Below are 22,506 nucleotides of genomic sequence, written 5' to 3'. Positions count from 1 at the left end.
CGTGACTGATTAATTCTATGATTACAGATTAAAAGGATCAACTGTACTCTGAAAGCAAAAGACTCCATCTGGCTCCTCCACTCTGATTAGGTTCCATCTTCATCCTTCTTCGTGCTGGAGGAGAAGTACCCATGAACCCCGGGGGAATGGTGTAGAGCAATGAAGCAAGAACTTGTGTTGTGATGGGGAGAAGAGAGCCTACATAATCGTTTTCCAGAAAAAGGATTACCGTGCCCTCTGTATACTCTAGGGCAGGAACCACCAAGGAGTTTGAAGTGATTTGCTATGGATATGAGAAAACAGACAAAACAAACTCCCTAGGGAGTGCAGCATGCCACAGATAATTAAAACTTGGTACTGGCAAATCCCCGCCCGATGCCCCCCACCCCACCATCCAAATTCAGGGTCATGATAGGTCTTTTATTTTTGCAAGCAGCGAAGAATTCTTAGAAGAATAAAATACACCATAAAAATATACCTGAGATAGCTGCCAAAATAAGCAACAATGTTTGCATGCTTACAGTCTTTCATCATAATGATTTCCTGCTGCACAACAGCAAAATCTTCGCCTACAAAAGAGAGCACATTTTTTAGTAACCCAGTAAGGTATGATAACAATAAATACTGGCTTACCTTAAAAGGCTGTGGTAAGGCTGACCTAGACAATGCATGTGTAATAACCTTCCATTCTTAAAATACCACTATATAAAGAGAATTATTCTCCCCCCTCCCTGTTATCAATAACCCACTTATTCAGATTTTCTGAAAAAACCCTGAAACAATCCTAAGCAATTGCTTTCAAGAGTTCTTGTGTTGGAGTAGTTAAGAGTGTCAGACTACGACGTGGGAAACCAGGGTTCAAATCCCAGCAACCATGAAGCTCACAGGATGACCTTTGGTCAGTCACTTTCTCATGGCCTAACCTAATTTGCAATGTTGCTGCAATCCAAAGGGTTTGTTTAAATGCCCTGCCCTAGGCTGAATTCCCTTCTTACTGCCCTTAATATTTAAGGCAGATTTGCATGACATGCTGACATCACAGCACAGGAAGGTCTCTCTGCCCCAGAGCAGTAGATGGATGCTGCTGCTGGAGAAACACCAGAGATAATCTGCCTACAGTTTACGTATATGCACATGGGGTTTCTGTTTCGGCAGTAGATCTATGATGAATACCAGGTCTAGTTCCTTCTTCAGTCTTGCTATACATGCAACACTTTCCTGCATGGATATTATTTATATGCAGGAAAAATTGCATGGACACCACCAAGCATGACTAGGGCAAGTGACTTATTAGCAAGACAGGCTAATTTGTATGTGCACAGCTACAGGGCACAGCTCATTTTGCTTTCAAGCGTCAGCTTTTCAAAGGGTATGGCATTTCTGGCAAGGATAAATGCGGAATATATGTGTGTGGGCATATTGGGAATGACAAAAGAACAGAGCCCAGTGAATGGCAGCTGTTCTGATCACCAAACTGTCACATTTGTGATCGTTAGAAGCCTTGCGGAAATCCACTCACAGTTGTCATGTTTTAACCAGGCACCGTTCACACGTTTCTCAAGCTTTTCTCCAAGCCATTAAGCACTAGGAATATCTGGGTTTTTAAATCAAAAAGCGATTTTCTACAAGAATATGCACCGCTTTGATTCCAGGAGGCGCAGATACACACAGGAATACTCACTGCTAGTTATGTTCGCAAAGTCTGCAACCTCCTTGTATGTTTGACTTGGCACAGACTTCTCTGTAGAGGGAAGTTTATCCCTTTACTCTTTCCTTTGCACCCGGCTGTGTTGGTTTCTAGGTGTTCTGTAACTTACAAAGGTCCTTGAAATACGGCCAAAGTGTTACCTACAGCCACTTCCCTGCTTAGATCATCTTCTTTAAATAAGAACACAGAATTTCAGGGTGGTGTGACTGTACAGTAAGCCTTATCAGCATACAAGGCAGAAAAATGCTAGTTAATGTTGCTCTTTTTTGCCATTTTTGTCAGCAGACAGCAGAAAGCTGTTATATTGCTTTGGTTTTTCCAGTATTTCTCCCCCCTATACTTGGAATAAATAATTCTATACTATCTGAGGTTAAGATAGGAAAGGTCAGGAACTGATAAACAGTAACATATTTTATTCACTTATATTTGTGGGGGGCGGGAATTCGTTAATTTTTTTTTCCTGCCAGCCTTTCAACTCTTTACTCATTGAGAACAAAGAGTGTGCACAGCAGGGCCTTAGGAACTGTGGCACCAACCTAACACATTTTGGTGCGGCTGCAGACTCCCCAACCATCCAGAGCAGGTTTGGGGGGCACACAGGAGAAGGGAGTAAAGGCAAATCCTGACTGTGTAAGTGGAAGTCCCTTGTACAAGTGGGTTGCCCCAACTGGATATTACCTTAACCAAAGACTGTTAAAAAGCACTCTGATAAGATTACAGTTATTCTGTGAAATTAGTAGCTAATAATAGTTATTCAGGTGCCATGGTTGAGTCAGACACCTTTTTTAAAAACAACACACACACACCAAAAAGAAGAAGATGGGGGACACACAAAAAGGATAAATGGAAATAGAAGTACAAGGTAGAAAAAAATGAAAAGCTTACCTGGTTCTAATTTTATTACTTTAATCGCTGCCAGTTCACTTGTGTTAACATTCCGAGCCTATTAAAAAATGCAACCAAAGGATATTAGAACTAAGAAAACAAGCAGTGGTACTTAAGTGCTTAAATTGCTGGAATCTAGACACTCAACTTTTAACTGAGACACCTTCAAAGTTCTGGTGGGTGGATGGGCAAATTTAAAATCATAGTTGAACAGTCAAGAGGGAATCTTCACTCCCATATATATGACATTTTGTTGTTATTAAAAGCATGCAATAAGCTATCAAGAGACCTTCGAAGGTGGGGAACTGTCTATAAATATCAATGTGCCTTAATTATTCATACCACACTAGCAGTCCAATTTGCATTATAAAACAACCTAATGCTACTCAAGTTTGTGATAAAGTCACCCGGTTGTATCCAGTGGAGGCTTTGCGCTAGCAATAAAGCACTACTGCTCATACCAGGAAGGGCATCCCATCCAGCTCCTCGTACCAATTGAAAAGCTAGTTGCTCTTGAGGGTTTGGGAAACTCCAGAACAGGACTGGATATTATACAGAACGCTGCAGTAGGTGAGTCGGCAGGAGGGGATGGAAATTCTATTATTCTATGACGACAAGTCTGCAATTCTAAACATACAGGCAACCTGTTTACATGGGGGTTATGTTCAGAGGCACAGTGTGTGTCAGTGAAATCGTGTATATTTGAAACACCATTGGAAAAGCCTGCAAACACTCTGTCCGTCCGTCCGTCCCCCGTCCTGTTCCAACCCCTTTGTGACATTTTAGGTCACTTCACGGTTCAGCGTGTGTAAAGGTAAAGGGACCCCTGACCATTAGGTCCAGTCGTGACCGACTCTGGGGTTGCAGCGCTCATCTCGCTTTATTGGCCGAGGGAGCCGGCGTACAGCTTCTGGGTCATGTGGCCAGTATGACTGAGCCGCTTCTGGCAAACCAGAGCAGCGCACAGAAACGCTGTTTACCTTCCCACCGGAGTGGTACCTATTTATTTACTTGCACTCTGATGTACTTTCGAACTGCTAGGTTGGCAGGAGCAGGGACCAAGCAACGGGAGCTCACCCCATCGTGGGGATTCAAACTGGCGACCTTCTGATCTGCAAGTTCTAGGCTCTGTGGTTTAACCCACAGCGCCACCCTCATCCCTTCAGCGTGTATAGCCACGTGCATATTGAATGTGCGTAAATGGGCAGTTGCCAGTACTTACTGAGAATAAATCAATTTGATAGCACTGGGCCTTACTACTGAGTAAACATGCTTAGGAATTTGCTCTGGGTTAGGAGACTCTAGAGCAGATTCTGGGGCATCAGGGGAGAACAGATTGGGGGTGTCCCATCACGCAAGTGGGTGGGCATTATTAGATGTTGCCAATCCTTATCTTCCCACATACCCTTATCAGTCATGTTGCACTTTCATTACAGTGTATTACTGAAGGGGGAATGAGAAGGGACCCAGATGGAAGTTAGGGTCCTGCTTCTACCAAAATACAGTAGCCTTGTAAATTCTGCCCATAAGTTCTTCTTATAAATTGCCATATATTTTATTAGCAGTAATTCCAGGAAACTATTTGATGAGTTGTCATGTTTTTAGAGTGACTTTTGTTTTGGTGAACTGAAAGTAGTAAGTCTCTGCTTCCTTTAAGAGATGGAGATGGGATGTTGCAGAGTTTCACTGTAAACTGGACTTGCGAACAAAGAGAAAGAGTAAAGGCACCGGGTGAGTCAAATTCATTGCTTCACTTGCTTTAACTATCACTGCTGCTACCTTAGAAGGCCATCAACTGTCAGCAGCAGATTTAGAGGCCAAAGCCAACCCTAATGGATCATATTTGCTCTAGCACTGAAAGTCCTTCAACTGCCAGAAGCTAAAGGAAGGTCCAAATCCAGCTCTACAAGTTTCTATCAAGAATAATTTTCCACTGAAGCCTTAGAATTCTGCGTTGTAATTGTTTTGTGTAACTGCAATCTTGTTAGATGCCTTAAGCATGCCAATGGACAGTGAAGTTTTAATAAAATATCAAGCAGCAATCCCCCGCTCTACCATAAACCAAGGTACTGCATACAATCTTTGCATAGTGATTCATTCTGTAGGTAGTGGGTGGTTGTCTTTGCCATATTTTCTAACCAATTACCATAGCTGGTCCCAACAGACTAAGCCAATAAGTAGTCATCACTTTATATTAAGTGCCAACAAGTGAAAAGCTGAATAACCAATAATCTCTACACTAGTTGTTGTTGTTGTTTAGTTGTGTCCGACTCTTCGCGACCCCATGGACCAGAGCATGCCAGGCACTCCTGTCTTCCACTGCCTCCCGCAATTTGGTCAAAATCTCTACACTATGGTCTCTTGAAAATCTGTTAGGTTCATTAATGAATATGATCACATAATGCCACAATGCTCAAATAGGCTAATGAAGAAAATCCAAGGCTGGATCTAGACACATCAAAGAAGCATTTCAATTTAAAGCGTTGTCAATTTAAACAGGGAAAACAGGTAGAGAAAAACAGGACTCCACGTTGCCATCTGTTGGCACAATGTCATATCGCACATACAATGCATATAGTAAATCGCTTTTTCTTTAATAGTCTAGCTGAGTCCCAAGGTTCAGCAGTACAAAACCAACATCCCTAAGGCAGTGTATAAATTTTATGAAATAAATAAATAGAAACTAACAAACAATATGGTCTACCAAAACACTAATTCCTGTTCTCTTATGTGAGGAGTAAAAAAAAAAATGTAGGACCCCTCAGAATCCATTCCTAGAATACTTCTGTCCATGAGATAAAGAATGGCAAGTTCCAGTTAAGAAAGTAAAGAAGAAATATGAATATCTAGGAATTTTCTCCATTACTAAGATACTTGCACTTATTTCACAGTGCGGATTCATATGAAAAACCATTATGGAAAGAATCCAACATACACAGGGATGATGAGTCAACATAAGTGTTACTAATTTCAAAAATCACGTCTGCCAAATTGTACTGACATTTCTTATGTTCCAGCACCAAATGCATCTATATTCTGAGATGACTGCCATAAATCAGCTTGCAGTAGGGGAAAACACCTGTGTTTGATCTTGTAATCTGAACTAACATTGTCTGTTTTAATACACTATTTGCAGCCTTTTAGAAGGATAGTAAAAATGAGGATTCTGGGCTCCCATTGCAACTGAACCCACAATGTGTCCATCAATGGCAAGTTGATTTCAAAAGTCTTGTCTCAGAGAGAGAACCCCTTCCAAAGACATAGGATCTATGTCAGATGTAATAATATTTTGTTTTTTCAATTCTATGCCTGCAGTGTATTTGAATGTCAGGTATCTGAATGTTTTGATGTTCTGAACAGTTTTTATATAAAAGCTGAATTTTATATTGTTTTCATTTTCTATGATTAAGTTACACATAAATGTGTTTATCATTAATTTACACCAAATTCCAAGATGAAACTCCTTAAAATAAGGGCCATTTCATAAATTAATTTTATCCCAATCAAGGCATCAAATGCAACTTGCAATGTAAAAAAAACTCTCTCCCTCTCTCTCTCTCTCTCTCTCTGTGTGTGTGTGTATCTGTATCTATATCTAAATCTATATCTACAGATTCCAAGCCAATAAAAATCTTTTTTAAAAATAGAGCTGAATTAAAATTATTCAAAATATACCAAAACAGTGGCACAAAAAAGCAAAAGTTTTGAAACAGCTGCCTTAGACTGAACAGTTCTGCAGCTGGAGTTTTCACCATCCCCTATGTTTCCACCAACCTAACTCTTGCTGATGGGAAATACAGCAGGGTCTCTGAAGCAGATCTTAAAACTCTGGGCAAACTCATATTGGGTCAAGCTGCTCTTCAGGAATCCCAGCCCCAAACTGTTTAGGACAGTGGTGTCCAAACTTTTTTCAAAGAGGGCCAGATTCGATGACCTTTTTTTAGGATTGAAGTTGAAACAAAATAAATAGGATTGAAGCTGAAATAAACTGCCACAGGGGCTGGATTAAACCGACCAAGGGGCTGGACTAGGCCCCCAAAACAGACTTTGGACATGCTTGGTTTAGGACTTTATAGCAAGAATGAGGAACTTGAGGCCCTCCAGAGGTTCTTTGACTCCAACTGCCAATAGGCCCAGTCAGCGTGGCTAGGGATGATGGGAGTTGTAGTCCATCAGCACCTGGAAGGTCACAGGTTCCCTATTCCTGCTTTATATAAAAGAATCAATATCTTAAATTGTGCCCAGCAACAAACTGGAAGCCAATAGACAACCTGCATAATAGGAGCAGGGAACCCTTTTCAGCCACATTCCCTCCTGGGCAACCTTCTGAGGGCTGCCTGCCAGTGGTGGGCAGGATCAGAGGCAGAAGCAGGCAAATCAACTAATGTAAATTTTGCTGTAGTACAGTCTGATAGTCTGTACACCCACTCATACACTCCTCTGCATCCTTCATCCAAATAAGCAAGAGACATTATCAGAGTTCAATGATACATTCCAGCCAGGCAAAAATGCCTCAGTTATAAAACATGGCTGGTGAGAGGGATGGCTTGGGAATAGCTCCAAGGGCCAGACAGAATGAGCTGAGGATCATATTTGGTCCGCAGGCCTGATATTCCCCACTCATAGTCTACACCAACTAGAAGTTGCTCTCCAGAGTTTCAGGTGTGAGTCTCTCCCAGTCTTACCTGAAGATGTTGGGGAATGAACCTGGAACCTTTTGCATGCAAAGTAGATACTCTACTACTGATCTATGGCCCTTCCCCAACCAAATCTTTCAGGAGCAGTTCTGGATTCAGAAGCACTCCCAAACTGCAAACTTAATCCTTCAGAGAGAGGGCAACTCTATGCAAAGCAGGCTGTATTCCCCAACCAGGTTTAGCTTGTGTACTGACTAACAGTACTTCCATCTTGAGAGCCAGTGTGGTGTAGTGGTTAAGAGCGGTAGTCTCGTAATCTGGGGAACCGGGTTCGCGTCTCTGCTCCTCCACATGCAGCTGCTGGGTGACCTTGGGCTAGTCACACTTCTTTGAAGTCTCTCAGCCCCACTCACCTCACAGAGTGTTTGTTGTGGGGGAGGAAGGGAAAGGAGAATGTTAGCCGCTTTGAGACTCCTTAAAGGGAGTGAAAGGCGGGATATCAAATCCAAACTCCTCTTCTTCTACTTCCATCTTATCTAGATTGAATCTCTTCTTGTTAGCCCACATCCAATCCATTGCTGGGTCCAGTTTCAACTCTTTGGCATCAGTTGAAAGAGAGAGAGAGAGAGAGCTGAGTATCATGAGAAGACCCAACCCCAGACTCCATATGACCTCCCCTAAGTGGCCTCACATACAATAAATATCAAAAAACAAAGAGAACAAAACACAGCCCTGAGGAACCCCATAGACAAATGCTGAATGGGCTGAGCAGGAGTTTCCCAGCACCACCTTCTGAGAGGGATCAAACACTTAGGTTTGAACTGCTGTAAAACAGAGCTGCTAAATCTCATATCAGTCCAAAGCTCTGGGAAGATACCATGATTGATTGAATCAACCAGCAGAATCACCAGGGACACACTCCTCCTGTCTAGCTCCTGGTGTTTGCTATCCAAAAAGACAGTTTCTGAACTCAGGTTGGAAAGGATCCAAATAACAAACTTCAACCAAGAAAGACTATAATTGAGTTTCTATCGCTCTGGCTAGGCCCTTCCTCCAGAAAGCAATTCTGGAGAATGAATAACTATTGAGGATGATGAGATCCAGTTATGTTTTTCTTTAGCCTGTGGTCAGGACAACTTCCTTAAAAGAAACCGGGGTACACCGTCTCCAAAGCAGCATACAACCTCCACCACCTAACTGGGCAGGCAGGCCTTGTTGGCAGCTTCAACTAACTAGGATGGACAAGAATGTAACAAACAAGTGGTTGGTCTCATTCTGCAAAGCAACTTGTTCGCCTCTAGACTCAACACAACGCAATTCACCCATCAAAATTGAATAACTGACTGTCTCAGTTACCACCCAAGATCAAGCTCTCAACATCAAGTCGAAGTTGAGTGGATGTGATCAGCAAAATATTTTGCAAATTCATCACACGTGTCATACTGATGCATTTGCCAGGGAGCTGCAGCTGCATTTTGGGTGTACACAACAAACCTGAGTTTGCATCTGCATCATGCGGGAAATGGCCCAAATAAGCAAAGATTTTCACAGATTCGAAACAAAAATATTTGCCAAAAATCAGATGCATAAATTATCACTACCTATCAAGATGTTTGGGGTTTTTTAAAAAGAAAATGACAGAAACTGTGCTTGCATGTGTATGCATACGTGTGTGTGTGTGTGTGTGTGTGTGTGTGGGCACTACAACTCCTTCCTTCGAACTTAAGACCCCATCTCAGCACAGGATGCATCCTGGCAACATTTGAAAAATGCATTCTCTGCCTTCCTGTGCTGCCAGCAGCTTTAAAGAAATCTGTGACTCCCACACTGGAGTGTATTGGAAGTATTTCCTGCTGGTTGCCAGAATTACATTTCTGTTTGCCACTGACAACCTGAGATGTGAACCCCTGCCAATAGCAAATGTTCTATTAACTACAGAATGCTTTGATTAAGGAAAGTTTATAAAGTGGCTCTTTAACTACAGTACTCCAAATTGCATAACCTTGTTTGACATCCTCATGGCATGTATATGGAAATCAAAGTTAAAAGGCATCTGAATATTATTAACCTAAACATGCACTTCCTGGTTTTCTTGCACTAACATATTATGCCAACATTCTTTGTAAGACATATGTTGTTATATTGTAACCAAGCAGTTTGTGGCTTTTCAACATTTAAGTATTTTCTGTACAGTGGTACCTCGCAAGACGAACGCCTCGCAAGACGGAAAACCCGCTAGACGAAAGGGTTTTCCGTTTTGGAGGCGCTTCGCAAGACGAATTTCCCTATGGGCTTGCTTCGCAAGACGACAGCCCATAGGGAAATATCCGGGACAGCGGGGAAGCGCAGCGCGTCTTCCCCACTGTCCTCGGACCTCCTCCGAAGCCGGGCGGTGGGGCGGGAACGCCTCCTCCCGCCGCCGCCGGGCTTCGGAACGATGCTCCGAAGCCGGGCGGCGGGGCGGGAACACCTTCTGAAGGCGGGCGGGGGGCGAAAGTCTTTGCTCCCCCCTGCCTGCCTGTCCCGGAGGGCTTTTGAAGGCAGGCGGGGGGAGCAAAGACTTTCGCCCCCCGCCCACCTTCAGAAGAGGTCCAGGACCTCTTCTGAAGGCTGGCGGGGGGCAAAAGTCTTTGTCCCCCCTGCCTGCCTTCCCAGGGGCTTTTAAATCGCCCCGGACAGCGGAGAAGTCCTCCGCTGTCCCGGGGCGATTTTAAAATGCCGCCCGCCAGCATTTTAAGATCGCCCGGACAGGGGAGAAGTCCTCCGCTGTCCCGGGGGTTTTTAAAATGCTGGGGGTGGGAAGAAAAGCCCTTGTCCCCCCCCCAGCCTTCAGAAGAGGTCCGGGGACAGACTGTCCCCGGACCTGGTCTGAAGGCGGTTTCCCTAGGAACACATTAATTGATTTTCAATGCATTCCTATGGGAAACCGTGCATCGCAAGACGAAAAACTCGCAAGACGAAGAGACTTGCGGAACGAATTAATTTCGTCTTGCGAGGCACCACTGTATCAGCATATGTGTGTGTGCGTATATGTGTGTGTGTGTGTGTGTGTATATATACACATGTATGTATATGTATATGTATATATTTGTGCAATATTATTTCCATTTTAACAGAATATGCAAAAACTTGATTATTCACAAGTGCTTAACTTAATAGTTACAAAAATCAAAGTGTCAACTAAACAAGATCTTTGTGTCAACTAAACAAGGACGACTTTGGAATTCAGGCTAGCAATAGCTCAGATTTTTAATTTTTTTAATTATTTTCATATACATAATGTAATTTATGTACAGGGGGATGCAAGGTGTAGCTTCCATCATACGTTTCTTCCATTTGTATGACTGGCAGAGTTAAAAATAGTTCTGCTACTCTGAAGTTCTGATCACATAAGTTTCCTCAATGTTTAATTTAAATTGACCAGCTCCCTCCATCTGTTATTTACTTTTTACTGTCCCCTAAGTGCTTTACATTATGTTCTCAAACCCACACCACTGCATTAACTGCAACCCTGAAAGGTAGCAGCAGCATCCTTATAGATAACAAACCTCCCAGGGCACACAAAGAAGGTATAACTGCAATGTGAGTTGAACCTATGTCCTATCAAATCTTAGTCCAGCAATCTATCTGTGGAAACCAGAGGCCCATGTGACCGCTAATCTGACCTACTACCTTCAGACTGATTGGTCTTTTCTTAGAACTGTCTCTTATAAAAAAGACATTAAAATATTCAAGTTAATATTTTAAATATTAAGTTTGCAACAAGACATTGAGAGTAACAGCCCAATTGTGTGACATTTCCTCACAAGTACATTCCACAGTGCTCTGTGGAGCTTATTTCCAGGCAAATGTGCAAAGAACTGCATCCTAAAAACTGATGGAGGAATTCAACATTCCATCAGCACAAGTATTTCTGCTTGCTCCAATGAATGATCTTTCCCCACCTCCCCTATTTGCTGTTCTTGGAGGGATGGTCCTGCTGACACACAGCTGAGCCAATGGGGGAACGTTTGAGAGGCACCTAGGGAGAGGACTAGTTAGTTAAATTCAACCCTTAATTTCTAGACGCAGTCTCCACAACCAGATTTTTGGTAGAGACCTGCCTCCATTCATCTGGCCCACCTCTAGACTATGTAGCCTGGTACACTCACTCCTCAGGGCATTCCAACTTCAAAATAACATTCATGGGTTTTTTCAAAGCTCTCCTGAGTGATCGAAACCCACTTCTCCTCATGCCACACTCCAAGCAGGGTTTTAAAAGTCAAGGGTGTCTACATGCCTCTCTAGTTTGGGACTATAGTGGTGGTTTGTTTCGTTTTACTAAGAATTCGAAATGATCCTGGCTCTCTTTATCACACACCTTCCCTTATTTTTCATTACTTGGAGAAGCAAGAAAACTGAAAGACAGGCAACACTAGATTGTAAAACAAGTTGTTCTCAGTAAATCATGCATTCTAGCAGAGTATCACTACAACTTGGATTAAAAGGCATGTTAGAACATTGCTATGAACAAGCCCTAGGGACTCTGTCAAAGTGAGGTGTTGATGAAAGGCAGGGCAAGCGGTTTGTTTTACATGGAGTTAAGCATGACTCTGTGATATTCCTTCTTTCTCAGAACATGGCTGTGTCTGAAGCTGTGCCTTGTTCACCAGGAATGCTGAAGAGCACCTTCTGCTTGGGACCAGGCCTCTCCAAAACCTGAGCCTGGCACGAATCTTGACTAAAACTCCCACTATCAAGAGTCCATCACCTCCTAAATGCAAGCGTCAACAGCCTAGACTTCATTCCTGGGAGTGAGAGAGCTGGCTCTCAGGAAACTCTGCTTCTGATAACAGACTGACAGCTCCTAGCAAGAAAGAAAACACTTTAAGCCCAAAAGGAAATGGAACTCCTGTCTCTTAGCCTCAGGGGCAGCTGGAAGACTTGGGGGACAAGCCCCTAAAGTCAGGATTGTGGGTCTGAAGTAAAAAAAAAGAAACATGCCAAGTAGTTGAGAGAACAAGATGAGATCAATAAATCAAAAGATCACAGGTCTTAGGAGGGATTTCTTGGCCAGAGGCCCTGAGGATTGAGCTAGCTGGGGTGGGTCATTCAAAGCCAGGTTTGTACTGACAAACCTGGCTGGTAAGACTGAGAATGGCCTCCAGGAAAGGGAAACCTGGCTGTCAGGTTGTGGGTGAAAACTGGCCTCTATTGACAAGAGCTGAGCATCTGAGGAATAGGGTAGTGGGCTGGGAAGGCATGGCATACGGACAAGGCCTGTGTTGACATAGGGTGACCTACCACTTCTTACCACCCCACATAACAAACCAACTTCTTATCGCCCCACCTTGATCCTCCCATGTGGGGGGAGGAGGAAGAAGGGGGGGTCTGTATTATTTACTCAGGATGCCAAGCGACTGTATAGGAAACACTCTTAAGGTATGATATTTCAGAATGCAATAAATAAAAAAAAAATAGATGGTGCACTGGGACTGCACCAGGAGAGGTATGCTGGTGTCACAATGACAAGTCAGAGAGAGAGAAGGAAATCTGTGGTTGCAGGTGACACCCCCCCTCCCAAACCTCCAAGGCACCCCCAAAAGAGCCAGGAGGGAGCAAAGTGGGAAAGTGGCGCCCCAATTCCACCCGCAAGGGAGGGAGAGACCCAGATCCGGGAATAATGGGATGTACATCAAAGGGGAAGAATAACGGGGGTGAGTTTGACACTGGGATATGTGTGAATTTGGGAGAGGGGCTGCTGAGACACGGGTACGGGGCCGGGCAGCCCAAGCAACCATCAAAGAGAGGAAGGGGGTCCTGCTAAAAGACACCCCCCCAAAGAAAGTGGAAAGGGGGAGGGGGAAGGGTCTGCTTTTGCAAGGGGGCGCGGAGAAAGGGGCTCTGCGGGATGCCCCGGAGAAGGCGAGGCGGGTACCTTGTAGACGTCGCCGTAGGTGCCGCTGCCGATGCGCTGGATGAGCTCGAAGTCCTCCTGGGGGTTCCTACGGGACAGGTCGCACACCCGCCCCCCGCCGGCGCTCATGGTGCGCCGCCCCCGGGAGCAGGGAGCGGCCCCCTCGCCCCGCTCCGACGCAGCAGCGGCAGCCACCGGGGGGGAAGGCGAGGTGCGCGGCGACGGAGAGGAGGGGGCGGGCGGGAGGAGGGCCAGCAGGTGGGCGACGTCGGGGGGGGGCGAGAGAGAAAGGGGGAGGAGGAGGAGGAAGAGGGAGAGAAAAAGACCCGGAGCGATCACCGCCGCCAACGACGACGCCTCCCCCCTGCCTGCTCAGCCAACATGGCGCCCGGAGCCGCCGTCTGCGCACGCGCGCAGGTCCCCTCAGCAGCCCAGTGGTACCGCTTGCGAGGGGGAGGAGCCCAGGAGGAGGAGGAGCCGGACAGGCTCGCGGCCCCTCCCCGCACGCTCGGAGGGGCGGAGCTTAGCTAAAGGCAGCTGTTAACGGCTGCGCGCCACAGTGCGAGCTTGAGCTTGCGGGGAGTGGCAGGTAGGCTTCTGCCTCCATTCGGGAAGGTGGCAAGAGGACGCAGTTGTGCAGGCAGTGGGAGTTTCAGCAGGTATTTATTGATTCGCAGGTTTTGCTCTGTTTTAGCTTGATTCTGGCTTCAATGTAATAATAATAATAATAATTTATTATTTGTACCCCGCCCATCTGGGCGGCTTCCATAGAAACCAAAAATACAGTAAAATATCACAGATTAAAAACTTCCCTGAACAGGGCTGCCTTAAGATGTCTTCTGAATGTCAGGTACTGTAGTTATTTATCGCTTTGACATCTGATGGGAGGGCGTTCCACAGGGCGGGCGCCACTACCGAGAAGGCCCTCTGCCTGGTTCCCTGTAGCTTTGCTTCTCGCAATGAGGGAACCGCCAGAAGGCCCTCAGCGCTGGACCTCCGCGTCCGGGCAGAACGATGGGGGTGGAGACGCTCAGTGGCGTAGCGTGGGGGGTGCAGGGGGGGCCGGCCGCACCGGGCGCAACATCTGGGGGTTAGGGTTAGGGGGCGCAAATCCACGGGTTAGGGGGCACAAATCCATGGGTTAGGGGGCGCAAATTACTTGCCTTGCCCCGGGTGCTGACAACCCACGCTACGCCACTGGAGACACTCCTTCAGGTATACTGGGCCGAGGCCGTTTAGGGCTTTAAAGGTCAACACCAGCACTTTGAATTGTGCTCAGAAACGTACTGGGAGCCAATGTAGGTGTTTCAAGACCGGTGTTATGTGGTTTCGGCGGCCGCCCCCAGTCACCAGTCTAGCTGCCGCATTCTGGATTAGTTGTAGTTTCCGAGTCACCTTCAAAGGTAGCCCCACGTAGAGCGCATTGCAGTAGTCCAAGCGGGAGATAACTAGAGCATGCACCACTCTGGCGAGACAGTCCGTGGGCAGGTAGGGTCTCAGCCTGCGTACCAGGTGAAGTTGGTAGACAGCTGCCCTGGATACAGAATTGACCTGCGCCTCCATGGACAGCTGTGAGTCCAAAATGACTCTCAGGCTGCACACCTGGTCCTTCAGGGGCACAGTTACCCTATTCAGGACCAGGGAGTCCTCCACACCAGCCCGCCCCCTGTCCCCCCAAAACAGTACTTCTGTCTTGTCAGGATTCAACTTCAATCCATTAGCCGCCATCCATCCTCCAACCGCCTCCAGGCACTCACACAGGACCTTCACCGCCTTCACTGGTTCTGATTTGAAAGAGAGGTAGAGCTGGGTATCATCTGCATATTGATGGACACCCAGTCCAAACCCCCTGATGATCTCTCACAGCGGCTTCATATAGATGTTAAAAAGCATGGGGGAGAGGACGGAACCCTGAGGCACCCCACAAGTGAGGGCCCAGGGGTCTGAACACTCATCCCCCACCACCACTTTCTGAACACGGCCCAGGAGGAAGGAGCGAAACCACTGTATAACAGTGCCCCCAGCTCCCAGCCCCTCAAGACGGTCCAGAAGGATGTTATGGTTGATTGTATCAAAGGCCGCTGAGAGATCCAGCAGAACCAGGAAACAACTCTCACCTTTGTCCCTAGCTCGCCGGAGATCATCAACCAGCGTGACCAAGGCAGTTTCAGTCCCATGGTGAGGCCTGAATCCCGATTGGAAGTGATCCAAATGTTCCACATCTTCCAGGCGTGCCTGGAGTTGTTCAGCAACCACTCGCTCAATCACCTTGCCCAAGAATGGAAGATTTGAGACTGGGCGATAGTTGGCCATACTGGCCGGGTCTAAAGATGGTTTTTTAATAAGCGGTTTAATGACCGCCTCTTTCAGCGGATCTGGGAATGTTCCCTCACAGAGGGAAGCATTCACCACCCCACGAAGCCCATCGCCCAGCCCTTCCCGGCTAGCTTTTATAAGCCAGGATGGGCAAGGATCAAGGAGACAGGTGGTTGGTTTCACGCGTCCAAGCAGCCTGTCCACATCCTCGGGGGTAACGGATCGAAATTGATTCCATGCAACTTGACCAGACAGAGCTCTAGCACTCTCCTGCCCCGGCCCTGCTCCCACGGTGGTGTCTAGCTCCTTCCGAATATGAGTGATTTTATCTGCAAAAAACTTTGCAAAATCGTTGCAGGAGATCTTGGGGTCTTTACAAGGCCCCGGTGGTAAAGGTGGTTCTGTTAAATCGCGAACCACCTGAAAGGGTCTCCTGCTACTATTTTCTGCAGATGCAATAGAGGCGGTGAAGAAAGTCTTCTTCGCCATCGCTATCGCCACTTGGTAGGCTCAACGTTGAGCTCTAACCTGTGTCCGGTCAGATTCGGAGTGAGTTTTCTGCCACCGACGCTCTAGCCGTCTCAGTGATTGTTTCATCGCCCTCAGCTCCGAAGAAAACCACGGGGCTGTCCAGGCTCCATGCAATCGGAGAGGGCGCTTCGGAGCCAGACAGTCGATAGCCCTGGTTAACTCCGCATTCCAGCAGGCCACCAGGGAATCAGCTGAAAGGCCATCAACATGGGATAAAGCATCCCCTACCACTCTCTGGAAACCATTTGGATCCATTAAGTGGCGGGGGCAGACCATCCAAATTGGTCCCACCTCCCTGCAGAGGGGAAGGGTCGCGGAGAAATCCAGTTGCACCAGGAAGTGATCTGACCATGGCACTTCTTTTGTTTCACTTTTACTTAGTGTCAGATCACCCATGTCACTAGAGGTGAACACCCGGTCTAAGGCATGTCCATGACTATGAGTTGGGCCAAACTTATTCAGGGACAGCCCCATGGAGGCCATGCTTTCCACGAAGTCCCGAGCGGCCCCTTGTAAGGTCGTGTCGGCATGGATGTTAAAATCCCCTAGGACAACCAAACTAGGTGTCTCCAGGAGAACATCCGCCACAACCTGAAGCAGCTCGGACAGGGAATCCTTGGTGCAGCGGGGAGGTCGGTACACCAAAAGGAATCCTGTACTGCCCCTATTGCCCAACTTCCAGAACATGCACTCAGAGAACTGGATCTTCCCAGTAGGACGCCTGGTGCAAGCTAGTGACTTCCTAAAAATCACAGCAACCCCCCCTCCCCGCCCACATGACCTGGGTTGCTGTGCGTAGGAGAAACCTGGTGGGCAAGCAGCGGCAAGGACAGGCCCATCTGCTTCCTCCAACCAGGTCTCTGTCACACATGCCAGAGATTTGATATTATTACACTATTATTATTAATTAAATCTTCATGCGATGCTCTCGGGGTGGTCCACAGCATAAAGATACAGAATATCATTATTATCATATATTAAATTTGTATGCCGCTCTTCATCCGTAGATCTTGGGGCAACATAAGATCACAAGATAAAAAAAAACACAAAATACATAATAAATATAAGAACAATGGCAAACTAGTAAATTCCCCCCTCCCACAGCGCATTTAAAGGGGCATCAGATGTCAAAGCAGCCCAAGGCCTGGTAGAAGAGGAATGTTTTTGCCTGGTGGATAAAGGTGTATAATGAAGGCGCTGGGCGAGCCTCCCTGGGGAGAGCGTTCCACAAATGGGGAGCCACTGAAGAAAAGGCCCGTTCACGTGTTGCCACTTTCTGAACTTCTCCTGGAGGAGGCACATGAAGAAGGGCCTCAGAGGATGATCTCAGGGTCCAGGTAAGTTCTTATAGAGAATAAAAATACATAATAAAAACAAGAACAAAAGCAAAACAAACCAATAAACGACTGTTCCCCCCCCCATATGTGTATGCACGGCCGGCTCACTCATGAGGCAGGTAAGGCAACCGCCTCAGGCAGCCGGATTCACGGGGGCAGCAGATCCTGGTGTCAATCTTTTATAGAATCGTAAAGTTGGAAGGAACCCTGAGGGCCATCTAGTCCAACCCACTGCAATGCAGAAATCTCAGCCACCTCACACATGGCAAATCGCCATTCAACCTCTGCTTAAAAACCTCCAAGGGAAGAGAGTCCACCACCTTCTGAGGGAGTCTGTTCCACTGTCAAACAACTCTTACTGTCAGGAAATTATTTCTGGTGTTTAGTCAGAATCTCCTTTCTTGTTACTTGAAGCCATTGGTTTGGGTCCTACTCTTTGAAGCAGGAGGGGGAAAAACAAGTTTGCTCCATCCTACATGTGACAGTCCTTTGGCTATCTCCTTTAGCTGTTTACCTTTGTTCTTGATGTAGATCCTGTTAGAATTCCTGCTCCGTGATTTCAGTCATGGGATTGTTGTCTTTCACATGGTGGTGTATGTTTTGACTCCACAGAGTGGGAAGTGACGGTGACAGGATGTTTGTGTTACAGTGTTCCATGAAGTGGAACTATTATCCTTTGTTCTTTCTCTTTGCTGTCTGATGCTAGAGAGAGAGGGAGCCATGTTGCAGTGCTCCGTGTGTGTTTATATGTAAATAAAGTAGATTAGCCAAAATGCTGAGTTGCTGAGGTCTGTTACGCAAACTGCAAACACTCTGCGGATTCCTAAGTGTGCCAATGTCTGTTGGCATTGGTCGCTATGATGTTCTGGCAGAAGAAAGCTTTTGAAGCTCCCGAACGATCAACCAGGAAGGAGAGAACATGCCAGTCGGGCATGTGTCTCTGCCAGGGTCCTACTTGAGTGTAGGGCGAGCTCCTGACAGATCCTCCCTCACCTGGCACCCCCTTCTTCCCTAGCGGGGAGGGGGACAACATCTTGGGGTCTGCCTCATGTGCCAAAATGTACTGGGCTGGCCTTGTGTGTGTGTGTTACTTTTTGTAACTCAGAGCAACACTGCACCAACCTGGTGTTATCCATATATCGCAAACTGTAGCTCCCATGAGCCCCAGCCAGTTATGGCCTGATGGGAGTTGTATTTTGAGATATATGGCGAACACCAGGTTGGTGCAGTGGTAAATGTTGAAGTGCAGGTATTTATTATGATAGCTTCCATGGACAGTCTATTGCCAAACTCCCAAAGAAAGTTCAGAAATGAAGGTGGGTGTGTTGATCCATTATATATCCCCAAAGAGCAGCAAGTCAGTTGACAATAATACAATCATGTTTTGGCGAAGGCTGATGTAGTGGTTATCATTATGAGCTTTGCCTGGAGAGACCTGGGTTAATATACCTAATCAGCCATGAAGTTCACTATGTGACATTGGGCCAGTCACTGTTTGAGCCAACCTACACAGCAGAGGGAGCATGTGCCAAATCAGACCTGTCCTCCAATTTCCCAAGCTTAGCGTCACTGGCAAGTACTGTTCCAGTAGATAACATCATCACGCCTGCTATGAAAATAAAAATAAAAATACGGGAACTGCATTTTTGCTCCATTAATGCTGCATTGCTGCACTTAAGCTTCTGTGCTTCTTTATGTATATATCCAATAATTTGGTCCTGCCTATATTACTGAATGTACTTTGCTTAATATAGTCTTTTGATGTAATTTGTGCTTTTGCTGCATATCACTTATTGCCTTGGTGACTTAGGTGAACTGTTTTTTTGTTTTTGTTTTGGCCAGTTATTTTTTTATTATTTTCAAACAGATTCATTCAAATTAATTCAAATTTAATACAGTACAATTTAAAAAGTTGACTTCCCACCCATCCTCCACATTGTGTCCTTGTTTACCCCCTCTTGCTGCATTATAGCACATGCTTTTATCTACTTCATAATCTGTTGCTTATAATAGTTTATCATTTTAACATTAAATATTATTATAGGGAGATTTTTAATGTTCAATGTTTTATTGTGCTTTTAATATTCTGTTGGGAGCCACCCAGAGTAGCTGGGGAAACCCAGCCAGATGGGCGGGTTATAAATAAATTACAGTATTATTCTTATTAGGCAGGAGTTCTCACAATGTGAAAGTGGAAGTTGCTCCAATAGGGCAAATGGGACACTGCTCAAGCAATTTCTGTCCACCCTCAATTGGTCCCCAGCTACCTGCCTCCTATCAGTCCAGAGGGTGACCTTGTCTGGCAGCTTCTTCCTCCACTGTTACCCTTGTAGAATACAGCAGGGAGGAGAAGAATGAGGACAAAACTAGGATTAGTTGGCTCTGTCTGTCATTGGCTCTGGCGCCACCTGCTGCTGGCCTCCTTGCCTTCTGCCCTAACAGTCCCAATTGGCATCAGTCACCATGGTGTTGAGGTACACAACTCGTAAGTTGCTCCTGTATAACTCTTTTGTGGTTTTTGGCTTTTCTTTCTCTAAAAGCATGGGACGCGGGTGGCGCTGTGGGTTAAACCACAGAGCCCAGGACTTGCCGATCAGAAGGTCAGTGGTTCGAATCCCCGCCACAGGGTGAGCTCCCGTTGCTCGGTCCCTGCTCCTGCCAACCTAGCAGTTCAAAAGCATGTCAAAGTGCAAGTAGATAAATAGGTACCGCTCCGGCGGGAAGGTAAACGGCGTTTCCGTGCGCTGCTCTGGTTCACCAGAAGTGGCTTAGTCATGCTGGCCACATGACCCGGAAGCTGTACACCGGCTCCCCTGGCCAATAAAGAGAGATGCGCTCCGCAACCCCAGAGTTGGTCACAACTGGACCTAATGGTCAGGGGTCCCTTTACTTCTCTTAAAGACTAAAGAGAGTGAAGCTGAGCTCCTTCTTTCATAAGAACACAAGAAGAGTCTAGCTGGATCAAGCCAATGGCTCATCTCTAGAAGACACAACAGGCTGGGCAAAAAGCAGTTGGAAAGAAGTTGGGAAATGCACATGACCACTCCGTGGGGCCTTTAAGTCCAGAGTGCGAAATCTACGAGCCCATTCTCTTGCCCTGCGGAGAGAGGTGCGCCCTTTCCCTTCTCCGTTGGCGGCAGCGCCGCCGTCCCCTTCGCGCGTCTCCTTGCACTTCGTCGCCGTCCAGTCCAGGCGGCATCGGCGGCGCTGCTGCTGCTCCCCCTGGCGCCCGCCGGCTGCAGCTGCAAGTGCCCGCGCTGTCCTTTGTGCAGCTCGGCCCGCCCGCCCGCGGGGAGTGGACGAGACGCGCGGGACGGACGCCCCCCGCCCAGTCCGCCTGCCTGCCCGCCCAGTCCGCCGCGTGCCGGGGCTGTGCGCGCGTGCTCCGGGGATGCTCCCGCCCGGACGCCGGTGGCCGCGCTGCCGTCGCCGCTGCCGCCGCGATGTGCGGGGGCTCTGACGCCAGGCGGGGCGTCCTCTGAAGGGGGCGAGCCATGGGGGGCGGCCGGGGGCGCGGGCTGGTGGGCGCGCTCAGCCTGTGCCTCAGCCTGTGCTCCTTGGCGCTGCTCGTCACGGCCATCTTCAGCGACCACTGGTACGAGACCGACCCCCGTCGCCACCGGGAGAGCTGCGAGAGCCGCGCCGGCAGCGCCCACTCGCCCGAGCAGCGGCGACGCCTCCTGCCGCTGCCGCACTTGCCCTTGCGAGGCGCCAAGCGGCGGCTCCCTCGAGGAGGCGGCGCAGCTCCGGCTCCCGCGCCCACCGGCGACTTCCCGCCGCTGGAGAACTGGAGGGCCCTGGTGGGGCTCGGGGTGCTGCAGTCGCCCTGCGGCCGCCCGCTCTTCGCCACTTACGCCGGCCTCTGGAGGAGATGCTACTTCCTGGGCGTCGACAGGGACCTCGACAGCTTGGTGGAGAGAGGTAAGGCGGCCAGGAGGGTCGCCCCCAGCTCGCGCCCTCCCCCCTTTCCCCTTCCTCGCCTGCTGATGGAGTGCCCCCCATCACAGGATCACCATGCACGACCCCCTTATCATTTCTTCACTGGGTTCCCTTGCCTCTGGCACACACCTTCTTTGTCCCCCAAGCCAAAGCCGTCCTTTCGCCCTGTCATCCCCAAAACATCATCCCTGAACCCTTTATAAGACCTCTGTGCAGAGTTAATACACCAATATCCTCTCCTTGCCGTTGATTTTGGGCACCCCTTCGCTCCCCCAGTTTGGAGGAACCAAGCCTGTTCCTGAGCGTACGCACCGACACTTGGTTTTGCACACAGCCCTAGTAACATCTCTAGGCAAAGTCACTTATTGGGTGCACAGCATCGCTTAATACTGCATTGCCTCTTTGTTATTGCCCAGACCGAGTCTTCCTCTTCCACTCCAGCATTGTCTTCTGTCATTCCTTGCGCTCCTCACTTCTGGTTATTGGCTTTATTCTCTCCGCTCCACCTTCCTCACACGATGTTGTCCTGTAACTCTCTTGCATATTCCTGCTTCCTACCCTTTCTCCTCTTTCTCTCGTGGAGCGCATAGCAAGACGGACATCAGGAGAACCGCTCAATTCATTAGGAACCAGTGGTGTGCATCGGTGATGGAATGCATGGCCGAGTGACTGTGGACTTGGAGAGTACATTTCCTTAAGTAGCCATGATCCTTCCATCATTTCTCAGTTAATGGAATGCATGGACCACACAACCACCACAGCACATGGTTAATCTGTAATGTGCTTCTCCATCAATCTCCCTGTGTGCATAGTGGCACTATGCACTTTAGCACTCCAGACCCTGTTCCTCCTTATCATTCACACATTGCTTTCTCTTGCCCTCCACCAGTGCTTCATGTATTCCTCGGCACAGAACCGTTGATAATGCCTTGTGAAGCCCCCATTTGCCATATCATGACTCCTAGTTATTATGTCTCCATGCCCCATTCTCTGTCGTTATGTTCAAAAGAACCACAGATCAAGCCTTGAACGCATGTATAGTAGCAGTGTGTGTCTTTTCCCCACAAAATGCAAGCAGCCAACCATTGGTATCATTCATCTTATTGCATCTCTACACACTGTGCAGGTTCTTTCTCACTCCCTGTGAATCCCCTTTTCATCCCGAAAAGGCTCTGCAGCCACTGCACTCTCCTCTTTAATACAAAGGCACTGTGACCTTCCCTTCACAATAAATGGATACTGTTCAATGTCCTGGCA

At 47.5% G+C, this 22,506-nt stretch overlaps 2 protein-coding genes across 15 annotated transcripts in view; one reads left to right on the top strand and one right to left on the bottom strand.

Annotated features, from left to right (window-relative positions):
• MAP4K3 (mitogen-activated protein kinase kinase kinase kinase 3) overlaps positions 1–13,521 on the bottom strand; it is a 67,664-nt gene extending 54,143 nt beyond the window's left edge. For 4 of the 8 annotated variants that reach the window (XM_081188482.1, XM_081188484.1, XM_081188481.1 and 1 more), the window contains exons 1-3: positions 13,148–13,520; positions 2,594–2,651; positions 479–569 (exon numbers count right to left, since the gene is read on the bottom strand). In XM_081188482.1, the coding sequence (XP_081044608.1) occupies positions 479–569; positions 2,594–2,651; positions 13,148–13,255 (257 nt within the window). In that variant the 5' untranslated portion in view covers positions 13,256–13,520. Of the gene's footprint in view, positions 1–478; positions 570–2,593; positions 2,652–13,147 lie in introns of all 8 variants that reach the window. The other 4 variants (XM_081188479.1, XM_081188480.1, XM_081188485.1 and 1 more) reach the window with 2 other exon arrangements.
• A 115-nt stretch (positions 13,522–13,636) lies between these two features.
• TMEM178A (transmembrane protein 178A) overlaps positions 13,637–22,506 on the top strand; it is a 29,073-nt gene continuing 20,203 nt past the window's right edge. Inside the window, exons 1-2 of one of the 7 annotated variants that reach the window (XM_081188790.1) lie at positions 13,679–13,785; positions 17,078–17,310. Coding sequence is in view for 2 of the 7 variants with exons in the window: in XM_081188787.1 (XP_081044913.1) it covers positions 20,805–21,231 (427 nt within the window). In the remaining 5 variants the exon portion in view is untranslated. Of the gene's footprint in view, positions 13,786–17,077; positions 17,311–20,712; positions 21,232–22,506 lie in introns of those variants that run through there. The other 6 variants (XM_081188788.1, XM_081188791.1, XM_081188789.1 and 3 more) reach the window with 6 other exon arrangements.

Source organism: Podarcis bocagei (genome assembly GCF_964188305.1).
Source record: "Podarcis bocagei genome assembly, chromosome: 3".
Classification (NCBI taxonomy): domain Eukaryota; kingdom Metazoa; phylum Chordata; class Lepidosauria; order Squamata; family Lacertidae; genus Podarcis; species Podarcis bocagei.
This window is presented reverse-complemented; position numbering and strand designations above follow the sequence as displayed.